Raw genomic sequence first — 14,501 nt, 5'->3', positions numbered from 1 at the left:
TAAATTCATTTTCCTCAAATTTAAGGAAAATGACTTCCCTTCAAAACTTAAGGAAAACATTTTCCAAAACTCACTTCCAACTTTAAATTACAATTTTTTTTGGTTGAAAAAATCAATTTATTTTGTCCCTACCCTCAAACCAGCCCTCCCCCCCTCGCTGCCCCCACCCCCCCAAAAAAAATTGAGTTTGTTTTTAAAAAATATTTTCAACTTCAAATTTTATTTTTTCACCCCCTCTAGCCCCCTACCCCCCCCCCCCCCAAAAAAATAATAATTTAAGTTTGTTTTCAAAAATATTTTCAATTTCAAAATTTATTTTCTACTCTAGTAAAAATAAAAGATATTTCTCAAAAATATTTTTAAAAATTCATAAATCAAACACTAAAAAAAATTTCTACTCACCAACCAAACATGAGAAAATAAATCAAAAATCTACTTGTTTTCCAGGAAAACATTTTCCTTCGTACCAAACACACCCTTAGAGCTTGTTTGGATTGACTTAAAAGTTGATTAAACCTACTTTTAACTTTTGGGAGTGTTTGACAAAGTTAAAAGTAACTTAAAATAAATTTTAAAATGACTTGAAAAAGTTAAAAGTTAAAATAGGTTCTCCCCTACTTTTCATTTTTCAACTTAAAAGTTATGTAAGTTTTACTTTTTTTAAGTTAAGCCAAACGGATTCTTAAATTTGTATAAAGTTGAACAAGTAGACATATGAGTCTTACGTGGCATAATACATGTAGAATTGCGGTACAATTATCATCTTTCTTAATGTGTTTCTCATTTAATTACATTTAAAGATTTAGTTTTGTACAGGTAAAATGATAATCTAACTTTAGCTCTCCAGCTTTCCACCTTTATAATATATGATGATTTACTTTTGAGTTTATTTACTATCTAAAATAACCAATTTATTAATGGGAAAATTTTATGAAATAGCAAATTATTAATTCAAATTAAATATTATAGCCATTAGTTTTATTTTAATTGTAATTCGCAGCAAACATCCCCTTTTTTTGCCATCTGATTCAATATACAGTTAGCCATTTTCGGTATACAATTAGTCATTTTATACATTTCGGTATAAAATGCGTGTTTGTTTGTATAAAGCGAGAGAAAAGTGTATATACAAATACAAATACATATATTTTCATCCTATACACTTATAATTATACAAATACATATCTTATTATACAAATTACAATGTATAAATTAATTTATACAAAACTGAACAATTTGTATAAAATTAGATGTTTAGTAGCGAATTATACAAATTAAAAGATCCATAGCAAACATAAAATTTATTATGAAGTGCAATTATGCAAACTGTAGCTCTAATATACAAATATGATTTTTATGTTTGCTATATGTGAAAGTTATTCTTTATTAATTCTAGGGCTTAGTCAAACATCCCCAAATTTACCATCAAATTTCATATTTTAATGATTACATTATTGAATAAAATCATGTTTAATTATTATGGGTAAGTGCAAAATCATTACCTTGAGTTTTTATGATGACACCAAGTCAAAGTCATATCAATCTCATAGCTAGTTCATCCAAAAATGGTGAAAGAATCTTTTTTTTTTTTTTTTTTTGAAAATTGAACATTATATACCTAAATTAGTCCTTAAGTGTGATTCGACTACCCCACCGCCGAACAATATTGTCTATCATATAAAGCCTCATATACGGCCATAAGAATGTTGGACTGATAATTGTTATGGCAAATAAATTATGTCAGACGTAAATACTCGTCCCAATAACCTCTAAAGTTAATCACACATGCTCTCATTATGTTTTCAAGAATTTGAATAGTATCCGCTCAGACTAATCATTGGTTTTTGGGTGAAAAGCGGTGCTAAGCTCAATCTGAGTACCCATAGCCCGTTGCATAGACTACCAAAAATGAATTGTGAATTGTTCCCCAATGTGAAGTGATTGACGCATACACCCCGATATATTATAAATTGGGTGTGACCAAACTCTCTCAGATGTAAATCTGTACAAGCTTGTCTCTATATGCAATCAAATGTACTGGTGAGTCCTAATCTTTTGTACAACCACACAAGCAACAACTCCTTCAGCGCGATCACGCACATAGGAGTGAAGCCTTACTAGAACTCCTTTAGCGTGATTGCACTAGCTAGGGAGCCGTTATCACGATAGATAATGTACAAGTTTCATATGGTATTATTAATTTATATGAAAGTCTCAAAACATACAATTTGAAGTTTTAATCAAACTAAAAACGAAAGGTTGTGTTACTTAACACTGGCATATGCATACCATGTATACTTTATAAATTATTGAAACAAAGCGTTAGATTCTAAATAAAGTGAAAATGGTGTCTGGCCTGCATGTCCACTATCAACTAGTAGTATCAATAAAGCAAACACATGCCAAATATTCTAAAAAGAAGTTATGTTTTGTGAGTGCACCATGCACTATCTTTGGTTCCTAATTTCTCTTTTTTTCATCATTTCAAGATTGCTTTTCTTTATTCTTCCAAAACAAATCATCGTGCACCTTTATTATCTCTTCTTTTGCCTCACTCCCAAATCCACTTTTTGATTATTACTACCTAGTTTCATTCATTTTATATATCTTATTATCGCCGTTTGACCATGTGATATGAAATCGTGACATAAAATCATGAGATCAAATTAAAGTTTTGTTTGGACTTTTTATGTTGCATGTTTTCTCATTTACATATATAAATCTCATAAGTTGTAAAACTATTAAAATTGTCTCAAAGATTCAATTGATTTGAAGTGGCGGTTATACTAAACATACATATACGATCTTGAAATAAATCTGAGTCGACTTCATCTCTATATAATCTTACCAAATAAGCAAAAAATTATAAAATCGCATAATACATTCACAAAGCTAATCTAAAAATACAACATTTATTGATCAATCCTTAATTAAATAAAAGAAAAATTGAATATAAGTTGCAGTGTTCAAGTTGTTAGTAGCTTAGAAGATTGTTTTTTTAATTAATATCACGGTGGTTAGTCTTGTCCACTCAATATAATGATTTGAATTTTTTTTTCTATTAAACATTGTTTGGAATGAGATAATAATAAATTTTATCAAAAATAATGAATATGGTGAATATAAATGGTAAATTAGAAATTGATTTAAAATAAAAATAAATCTTATATTTGTGAGAATAATCGTTTTATGAGATATAAACTGTTTAAAAAATAATGATATGAATTATAAATTTTATTTACATATGAAATAAATGGCTAATAGATATATATAAATTAAATGTGAGTTGTTTTTTTTACAAATATAAACTTGTGGGTCAATTTTTGTATTTGAAAATCTCAAATCATGATTTTGTGGAGAATTTGGGATTTCATTTCATGATATTAAATCATGAGATGAAATAGCGTAAAATCGCATGTCCAAGCACTGATCTCATCTCATGATTTCATATCATGGAATGAAATCGCATGGCCACATGCCTACTAATTTAGTAGGCCAACGAATCTAAGAAATTGAGGGAGATTAAAATTTTATGATTTTAAATTTAAAAAAATATGTACAATAATAATAACAATATTATATTGAGTGTAACTTTATAAGTGGATCTGGAGAGAGTGGTGTGTACACTTATATATAGCTTATTCCTATCTTGTACAGGTAACGAGGTTATTTTTTATAGACCCTCAAGTAAGTATACATATCATATCAAAGCAGGTAAGAGAAGAAAATACAGTAATGAAGGAACCACAATGAAAATACTAAAGAGCAGTATGTAGTACAACAAATAATATGATGATGAAACAAAGAAAGTAATCGATAGGGAAGTATTAGTAAAAATATTGATAAGAAAACTATATACCATTCGATTATCTACCACCTTTCTACCTTGATCCTCCTCTTAATTTCATATCCTCGATCGGTAAGTTATATGTATGTCATGTCTTGTCTTATTATATATCTCCCTAATACTTATTCGGCTTATAGCTTTACCTCTCCTCAAGCCCACCATATGGCCAACCTCTTTCACCTTCTCACCAGGGCATCTATGCATCTCTTCTTCATATGTACGGATCATTTCAGCTTTGTTTTCCTCATTTTGTCCATCACGGAGGCCACTTCACCTTTAAAAAGATATTAACAATATATATATATATATAAACCTAATACATGCATTATTTTTTCTAATACACCCTATCAAACGACGACCCCCTAAGTGCTTAACTTATTCATGCAGTAGACACTTGGAAATATGTGGGGATGGGTGGGTGATTTAAACTTGATATCGCAAGTATCTGGTATGATTAATTTGTCACATGTTCAGGTGTTCAATTAGAACAAGTCGTAATTTAAGTGTCGAAATAAAATTTACCGACAAATTTAAGGAGTTATTGATGTATTAAATTCCACTATAATTAGACTCAAAATATAATTGGAAGGCATGTGCTTGTAGGCAGAGATGCGAGGCGAGATGTTTTACCAAATACGAGGTGAGGTGTAGGCCTCAAAATATTGGGTGTAAGTCTCATTGATCTTCATGATGAAAGTCTCATGTGTCTTCAATTTATAATTTTATTACAAAGTAAAAATTTTAATAATCCTACAAATAAACATAAATAATCATAATAATATAGAAAAAAACATTATAATTATTATTTGAGAAAGGTAATAACACAAAAATAATAATAATATTGAGATAATCTTTAACATTTCATCATCATCTACTCTATCATCGTCATCGATTTTTACATTTACTAATCTTTTTCACCCTTGACTAATATTTGCATTGACTTTTGTATGTATATTCCAAAGAAGGAAAGAGATAAAATGAGCAAGAGCAATGACCAAGAATAAATAGAATTGTTTCATGAACATAGTGTTATAGAATAGATATCAATTTGAGGCATAACTATTGAAGAAATTTATTTATGATAGTGTCATTTTCTATGAGTTGTGTTCTTATATTATTATTTTTTTTAGAAAAACCACTTCAATATGATAGCATCAAGGTATAAATATCATTACACCATGATTAAAAAAGCATGATTTACAGTAAAAATATTTTTAAGATAACAAAAATCAAATTTTACACCCGAGGCACACATTTGTATACCCAAAAGGCTGAAACTTATGCTTTTGTGACAGAAGCTTACGCTTAAAATTCTAAGGCATACGCCCTATAAATCTAATGTAAAAATGAATCTTGGGCCTATATCAATCTCAAAAATTAGCTTATGAGGGCAGGGGTGACTCTAGAGCTTTGTAAAAAAAGCAATTGCATGAGGCCCCAAAATTTGAGGGGCCTCATTTTTAAAAAAAAGTAATAGGTTATAAGTATTTTTTACAAAAAAATATCGAGTTTTATTTGTAGAAAATAAAAAAAATTCATAAAAGAGCAAAGAAGTAACAGAAGTTTGACAAATTATGAATACTATGTCTGAAGAAAAATTAAATAATTGGCTATAATAAACTTCATGATAAATATATATTCGAATTTAAGGCCTCCATACGGATTTGGCTTTAGGCCATCGATTTATTAGAGTCGCCCCTGTATGAGGGGAGGATTGTCCAAGTCTAAATAAGGAGATCACCAGTCCATTCCCCAACTAATGTGAGACTTTTACCCACTCTAACACCCCCTCTTCACACCCTAGCCCAACTGGAGCGTGGAGTGGGAGCCCAAATGGGATGGACCTAACTTTGATACCATGTAAAAATGAATGTTGGGTTTAACTCAGCCTCAAAAACTAGCTTATGAGGGGAGGATTGCTCAAGTCTATATAAAGAGACCAGTCAATTCTCCAATTACCAATATAGGACTTTTACTCACTCTAACATCCACGTCTTTTATTTGTGTCTTAAAATATTTTTAATATGTCTAGTCTAATACTCACTCCAGAACTAGTTCCAAAAGTACCTTTCAAAAAAATTGACTGTAAAAAAATAACCCTAATTCTAATTACTCTTGCAAATTTTAGTCAGTATTCATGAGTGTATAGAAATATACGAGCAATTAAACAACTTATTAAAAATGTTTAATTTAAAGTCCTAATAATAATATGAAGAGGTTAGGTTAACCTTGGGCCCAACACCATTCATGAGAGCTGTGCATGCCAGATATACAATTTCAAGACAACTCATTTTAGTTATCTAAAGTCTAAACCACATGGCTTTAATACACTTTTGGTAAGATCATCATAATCAAACTTAATTAATTAATATTATACTATTACCAAACCATCCTCTTCTTTCTTTTTATCTTTTTCCTTAATACAAAAAAGAACAAATTTGATAGTTCATCATTTGAACATGTTAACATTTCTAGAGTTATTTCTTATGAAGACTATTTAAACTAATTAGGTGTTTAGTTGCAGCCTAATCGACTTGTTAGTAAGTTGGTGTTATCGATCCTTTCATTATGTCTAATTGATATTATTGCTATCTTATCGATTCAGTTATTTTATTTCAGCAATTTATTATGACAATCTTATCAGCTCTCGTTATTCTCTTTCGATTTGTTGCAGCAACTAGCTTGATTTAAATATAGAGGTTGCACTAGTGCCTAAAGATAAAGACACACAAACATGTGCTTAGATCGATCTTGCTTTTATATTTGTTTAAGAATATAATATATTGTATTGAAGCAGAGATACTTCCAACTACTAAACAGATGTGAAGAACAACAAAGAAAAAACATAATGAGTTTCAGCAGCTGAAAAATGACTAATTACTAAAAACCAAAACTTTGCATTTAAACAGATAATATAGTTGGTACTAAGTAGTACCTAAAGACATGCCATAATTAGTATCAAAATGAAGTAATTAAAAAGCATCATATTCTCAATTAATTTATTCCCCCTTCTCCAACAGCATCATACATCACTTTTTAATGATGGATATACTTAATCGCAAAATTGAAGGATATATATTTATTCATTTGCCCTTAATTAAATTAAAAATTGCTTTTACTTTTCAGTTTTGTTTTTGTCTGAACTCTGTTGGAGTACTATATATTTTATTTTATTATAATAATAATAATAATCAGTTGGTTGGATTGTTTGCTTTGAAGTGGGAGCTAAGAATCTTTGAGGCCCTCAGACTATCTATTCACTTTTGACTTGGCCAATGTATTTGCCTCAGCCTCACTCTGTCATGTTTGGTAAAGTGCTTCACAAACTAAAACATATCTGACTACCCTCTCTATTAAATTATTATTTTTTTCGATTTTTCATTTTGGGTGTTTGTAATTCACAATGTAATTCCGATTAAATTCGACTTGCGCACTTCAGAATTTATTTGGGTGGCTTTTTTAATAGAATTTTTTTTATATTCAGAACTCGAACTCAAAACCTCTGGTTATAGGTGAAGTAGTCCCCGCTATTGCATCACAAATCATGTTGGTGTATTAATTTATTTATTCTCCTTAAACATAAATTGGGTTTAAGTTAATTTTCCATACACTTTTTCTATTTAATGGAATAAAATTGTTTACTGTATCTTAAGAGGCACTAAAAGACTATTTTGTCCGCATCTGATTGGACACGTAATTTAAAATGACATTTTGACTTAGATATTTGGATATCAATAAATATAGTAAAATAGTAATAAAAAGTTACTTCCTCTATTTCAATTTGCTAGTCTGATTTTGATTTGACATTTTAAGAAAGTAAAGAAAAACTTTTGAATTATGTATTCTCAAATTAATGATATGTAAAATGTATCAAAATATCCTTTAATTTTATGATCTTAAACATATCACGTGAAAAGTTGAATTTAAAAGAATCGTTAAATTTTATTTTTTATTGAAGCGTATTATAAAATAAAATAAAACAAACAAATTTTTAAAAATGGAGGGAGTAGTCCCATTATTAAAAGTGACCTTCACATCAAAGTTTTAATTCAATTAGCTAAAAAAATTAAAATTGACTGCATAAAGGTTACAACAATTATTTAAAACTATACTCTATCTTCCTAGTCCTGCATTACATTGTAGTCCTGCTGTCATGAGAAGTCACATTCCTACAGACAGACATGCACAAAATTAAGGCATTAGTGATTGTCTCATGTCTGAACATTTTGTCTTAAAATGCACTTACTGGCACATCACTTTCAAAATTTTAAACTTAGAAATCTATACTTCTTGCATTCATTTCAATAAACAGGAACAGATTGACCTATAAAAAAAAAAGAACAAACAGGATCAGATTGTTAAGGAAATGCCAAGAAGGCAGCTTAAGTCATATACGGCCTATTAAAGTTCAAGAGGTACAAGTCTGAATTAATGTGTCTAAGTGAAACATGAGCACAATTTTAAGGAGCGGCAGATGACTTAAACCCTGAGAAGAAAGAAAAGAGTAATAATAAGCATGTGAGTCCAACATTGGAACCAGGTGAAAAGGAATCCATGAGTGGCATAGAGAAGCAAATAACAAATGATGTAATTCAAAGGAGGGATTTTTATAGCAATTAAGAGCAAAATATTCTACAACAACAAATTCCAACTTCTCTGAATAAATGAACCGCATTCTTCTTTGCCATGATGAGACATTTATCTTACAATCTGTGTTTATCTAGTGAACATCATACAAGTTCATCCTGGCCTTCTGAAGGACATCGAATCAGCTCCAAAATGTTAACCACTTCTCCCATATCAGGCCGGTTTGATGGGACTTGTGATGTGCAGATTAATCCTAACTTCATCACAGGAATCACCTCATCTGCTGGAAATTTTCCTTGCAACCTTGCATCTATACAGTCTTCTACCCTGCCTTCTTCTAATGCTCCACGTACCATGTCACACAGTACTACCACGTCGTCTTCCATATACTCAACTGGCCTCTTTCCAGTGACTACCTCCAGAACAAGAACTCCAAATCCATACACATCACACTTCTCGGTTATCTTCACAGTTTTGCATGCAAATTCAGGTGCCATGTAACCGAGTGCACTCTGAATTTTGCTACTCAAGACATATCGATCAAGCATGGGTAATAGTCTTGCTAAGCCATAATCTGCAACTTTAGGCTCACCTGAGCTATCAATTAGGACATTGCTGGACTTTAGGTTGTAGTGGATTACATTCATTTGGTGCAAGTGAGCCAAGCTTTTTGCTGTCCCGAGAATGATGTTAAACCGCTCATTCCATGAGAGGAAACACCCACCAGATCCTTCATGGAGATGCTTGTACAAATTTCCACCAGCCACAAATTCATATATAAGTAACTGTAAAGATGGTGTCCAATAATAACCTTCAAGGGTGACCAGATTATGGTGACGTACTTTTCCCAATTTCCTAACCTCCCTCTCAAAATCTTCCTGAGACTTAACAAGACTGGAAACGGTAAGCTTCTTAATGGCCACTGGATGCCCATCCCCAAGGACAGTGCGATACACTGCTCCAAAACCACCTCGCCCAAGCTCACAATCTTTGTTAAGCAGAGCATGTGCCCCTGTGCTGAAGTCGGGATCACCAGAAAACATGACAAGCTTACCAGAATTCGCATCCGTGGATGGAGAATGGCTAAAATCATCTCCACCAGAAAATGTAAGGGCTGCAGCAGCAGAGCGAGGTGCCGCTGACCGGACACGAATATTGAGCACAGTAATGGCAATCACACCAACAAAAATAACAGCAGCTGCACCAATAGCAATGAGGGCAGAGATGCTTAGGATTTTCTTCTCATGGCGAATACTTTGAGGGACAGTGTTGGGAGAAGAATCAGTAGAGTTGGGATTCAGAACAATTGGCTTGGGCATGACTGTAGAACAAGACCTATTGACAGCAGCCCCACATAGAGATGGGTTTGCTGACACGGAATAAGGAGAAATAGTATTAAAAAAACCATTAGAAGGTAGTTCGCCCTGTAGCTGGTTGTGTGAAATGTTGAATAAGGAGAGATGGCCAAGATCTCCAAGCTGCTTTGGCAACACTCCCGTTAATTTGTTAAAGGATAAGTCAACACTTTGAAGATAAGTCAGTTTTGCTAGGGCTTCAGGTACAGGACCAGTTAGACCGTTATGTGATAAAGACCTGCCAAGTTGATTGAAGTAAAACATTAACTAATTGTAGCAAAAAATTCGTATTCAGGTAACACCAGCCAAAACATAATGGATATAAATAGATAGATCATTGAGAGCCTATTAATATATTATTGTTGTTACTTTCATGCCTCATGTAAGATATTACTGTCATAACCACTCAAATTATATTCAGATACAGTTAGGCACATTACCACTAATACTACTCTGCAATTAGCTTTTATAATAGAAGCTGATAATCCCATTTTATTGTCATTGCAAATTATAAACTCTACATGATTACTAGAGCCACTAAATTTCAGCAGAAAATGATTGAGAATATCAAACATGGTTTCGTATTTGAACTTGCCTCTAACACAATATTCCCTGGCCTGAAAACTATAGAGAACTTAAACACCAGATACCACTATACTATCCTCTAAGAATCTTCAAGCAGAGAAAGGCAATGTCCAAAAACAAATTAATGAAACATAAGGAGGTTCGAGAACTTACAAGGATACTAATGAAGAACAATAGCCAATTGAACTAGGAATTTCTCCAGTCAAGGAATTTTTCTCCAGACTAAGTTCCATGAGAGATTTTGCTCCTCCAATTTCCACAGGGACAATACCATATAAGCGATTTTCACTCAAATCAAGAATATTCAAGGATTTCAATTGGCCGACAGTCTTAGGAATGGTGCCTGCAAGAGAAGTTTCAGAGAGTTAATTAAATTTCACCAGATAACTCTCACTGCTACAAGATTGTGATAAGAGTTGTGTAGCAATGCATTATTTAGATTGGCAGTTAATTTTATTCACGGAAAACATAACCTGAATTAATTGCAATTTAAATTCCCAAGTAGAAAGATTACCCGCCAAAGAGTTATGACTAACATCCAATTCCAGAAGCTTAACACAACTGCTCAAGGACTCAGGCAAGCTTCCAGAAATCCCGTTCCGTGACACCTTTAATACTTTCAGTGACTCAAGTTCCCCTATTGAAGTTGGAATGATACCAGAGAAGTTGTTCTCAGAAACGTCAAGAATCTGAAGGCTTTTCATTTCTCCAATCCATTTAGGAACAATGCCCACAAAAGCATTACGTCTCAAAATGAATTCACTACACAAGCTAAGCTTCTGCATTGTGCTTGGAAGCTCTCCTGAGAGAGAATTTTCACTCAAATCAATTGACCTCAAAAGCAAACAACCTCCAATTTCATCCGGAATTTCACCCTTGAAATTATTTCTCCCCAAGTTTAATGCTCTCAAATTACTCAGACCCTGAATGTCCACTGGAATTTCGCCGTCCAATAAATTGTTTGACAAATCAAGAGACCTTAGTCCATTCAAAGACCAAATCCCAGAAGGCACCAACCCTGAAAACTGATTTGACGATACATTAAGGGACGCAAGTGTAACACAGGAGCTCAAACTTTCTGGGATCTGCCCTGAAATTTTGTTGTTAGCCAAAGAAATTGATCTAAGCGGCCCACATTGTTGAAAGTAATCGCCAGGAATGTTACCAGATAAGTTATTTTCACTCAAGTCAAGAAACTTGAGATAAGCAAGTTGAGCAAGACTAACACTAATGCTACCTGTAAGATTGTTCTTTGCTAGTGAAAGTCTGTGAAGAAACTGCAAGCGTAAAAGGCCTCTGCTTATCCTTCCAGATAAACCAAACCCGTCAAGAACAACTTCAGTCACCCTATTGGATCTGGGGTTACAGTTGATTCCGTCCCAGTTACAAGGACTATCATCCTCTTCATTCCAAGATTTCAGCTTTCCATATGGATCTTGAACGTCCGATTTGAACACAATTAATCCCAGTACATCATCATTCAAAGATGGGTTCAAAGCTTCCACAAACACAGCCTCCACCAACAGAAACAAAAACACAGTAACAAACACCTTTCTCATTTCCAAACCAATGTTGCTTATAATTCCATAGACAAGGTCAGCTGAAGACAATGTTGAGGCCCTACTTGTTTTTCAAGACAAAAAAAAATCAACTTCCAAAATAGGAGTTGAAATGACCAGTTACAACTAAATAAGCACGCAATGGGTCCAGTGGTGAAAAATTCAACCCAAAACCCTAGAATTCTAAAATACAGCTGAAACTGGAAAAAAGTTTGTGCAAATCTGCTAAAAAAGAGTAAACTATAAAAGACCCAAACGAAGAACAGACAAATAAAAAACGCATAAACCTACGAATTCACTGAAAAAAACAGCTCGGTTGGAGTTTAATTTAGCGAGAAAGAGAAGTTTCAACCTCCAAACTAAAAGCAGCACAAAATGTGAGCTGAGATTTTTTCCGGGAAAGAAACCACCGGCGCCGGATACTTGTCCTTATCCAAAAATGAAATTAAGACAAAAATCCACCGGAGGGAGAATGAGTTTTCCGGCGACCGCGAGTCAGTTAAACATTTATTAAAGCGCTCTCTCTCTCTGGTGTGAGTGGGAGACAGAGAGAGACTTTATTAACGGGAAAACGAAGGGAAAAGGAGAAATTGAGAAGAAGAGGGAGGGATGACACGTGGCAATGTATAATAGGTTGTTTTGAGTCTGATGTGGATTACACGTAGTCATTGTCAGGTGACTAAACAGTGATAATGCTTCAATTTTTAGAAAGAAGAAAAAAAAGGGAAAATTAACAAGGTGGGACCCACATGAAATAAAAGGAAATTCACTAAAATAGAAGTAGGTTAATAAATTAAAGTGGGTAATTTAATAGTAGTAGACTATAGTAGTACAAAATTTATTTTGTTCACAATGTTTAATTAACTTGTAAGTAAGTTTAAGTTTTAATAAATGAGTAAAAGAAGGAGAATATATTTTGAAGGAATATGGCAAGTGGCAACCGCTAGAGAAAATGACAAAAAATGCACTCTTATATTTTGAGTGTAGATTTAAAATAGTCTTTTTAAGTGTGTATTTAATAGTTTATGTTTGTCAAAAATTAACAACTTTAGTCTATATCAAATTCTTATGAAATTCTGTCGGTAGATTTGATGAAAACTATTTTTAGAAAAAAGAAGAAATTAGTGGGAACTCATATTTAGAAATACATTTTTTATATATAATTTTTTGTATTTTAATTTATTTTTAGAATTTGTGATAAATCTTTGAAGTGTAATTTCTGTTATTTTTAAATTTTTTATGTTGTATGTTTAAGGATTTGATGGGACTTTTCTATGTTTATAAAAAAAATTTAAAATCATTGTTTCTATCAAGTCTAACAAATAATTTGAATGAGACTAAAAGTGTTTAGTATTGACAAATTAAAGGATCAAATTTGTTTAGTATGTAATTTAGGAGACTATTTGAACCTACGCTTAAACATAAGAGACAACTTTTTGTCATTTTCTTAGAATTGCAACAATAACAAAAAGAGACGATAAAGAGTTGTTGGTTAAAGAACAAGTTATATCAAAACTATTTTATTAATAGATATATTTGGCTGATTGGACAAAAAATAGGATAATTGGGTTACAATATAAATTAGTATTTGGATTCACATTAGATAAATTGATTAAATTTTTATTTCTAATCCATCATTTTAGCATTTTATTTTAAAATTATTATACTTCATCTCAAATTAACCATGTACGGATGTGACAATGCACGTAAAAATATTCATAAAAGAAAAAGTAGGCAATGAAATTTTATAAAGTGAGATATTTAAACCAATTTTTTTTAAAAATAAATAAATAAATAAATAATTATATATTACTATTACTATATATAATAAGTGAGAATATCTACTATTTACCACATGACAAGTGTTGGATGATATGTGCTTGATAGTGTTGTACATTCTTCTTTTATGGTTGTACCTTTAAAATTTATATTATTGGACAATTTAACACCATTAATTACCTACTACTTTATTAGCCCAAAAGTTTGACCTCATTGTCATATGAATTTGAACAAATTATATATTATTAAAAGTTACATAAAAGATGCTATAAATCACAATAATTAGCAATTAAAAATATTTTTAAATCATACAAGAAATTTGGTTGACTAATTGGAATAGAATAAGTAACATGTGCTATTTGAAAATAACGTCAAAATTTCTAGAATTCACAATAAATTAACAACTGAAAATATTTATGATTGTTCACGTGAATTGAAACATGAGTAACCTATATTATTCAAAACTAACGCAAAAATACTATAAATCACAACAATTTAATAACTTCAAATATATTTTTAAGAAAACATATAAAAAATCGACTAATCTTCAAATTTCATTTATATCACATAAACTAAAACAAAAAAAATTAACATCTATTGAGCCCGTGCTGCCACGGGCACCAAATATCTATATATATGTGTCACAAATGGAAAAGTCCCAATCAAGGAAGCAACATATATCATTTACAAATGACTTAAAAAGCATTAAAAATTACAATAATTACCAATTTAAAATATTTAAAACCTATATAATACAATACATTGACTCTCAAAATTCTATCAGGCTCA

The 14,501-nt window shown here is 31.7% G+C and overlaps 1 protein-coding gene across 1 annotated transcript; it reads right to left on the bottom strand.

Moving 5' to 3' along the window:
- Nucleotides 1–8,435: 8,435 nt before the first annotated feature.
- On the bottom strand, nt 8,436–12,478 carry LOC102580005 (probable LRR receptor-like serine/threonine-protein kinase IRK). Its single transcript, XM_006358684.2, has 3 exons — nt 10,889–12,478; nt 10,528–10,717; nt 8,436–10,027 (listed from the first exon to the last, which is right to left on the bottom strand). Exons 1-3 carry the CDS (start codon nt 11,931–11,933, stop codon nt 8,578–8,580), a joined length of 2,685 nt encoding a protein of 894 aa, XP_006358746.1. The 5' UTR covers nt 11,934–12,478; the 3' UTR covers nt 8,436–8,577.
- Nucleotides 12,479–14,501: the final 2,023 nt, after the last annotated feature.

The sequence above is a fragment of the Solanum tuberosum genome, unplaced genomic scaffold (genome assembly GCF_000226075.1).
Source record: "Solanum tuberosum cultivar DM 1-3 516 R44 unplaced genomic scaffold, SolTub_3.0 scf00279, whole genome shotgun sequence".
Taxonomy (NCBI): domain Eukaryota; kingdom Viridiplantae; phylum Streptophyta; class Magnoliopsida; order Solanales; family Solanaceae; genus Solanum; species Solanum tuberosum.
This window is presented reverse-complemented; position numbering and strand designations above follow the sequence as displayed.

Coding starts and splice junctions, on each gene's coding strand:
- LOC102580005 (XM_006358684.2), bottom strand. CDS start 11,933: ATGAGAAAGGTGTTTGTTACTGTGTTTTTGTTTCTGTTGGTGGAGGCT. Junction 10,718..10,888: donor TAGTCATAACTCTTTGGCGG/GTAATCTTTCTA, acceptor CTTCTCTTGCAG/GCACCATTCCTAAGACTGTC. Junction 10,028..10,527: donor TGTTCTTCATTAGTATCCTT/GTAAGTTCTCGA, acceptor TCAACTTGGCAG/GTCTTTATCACATAACGGTC.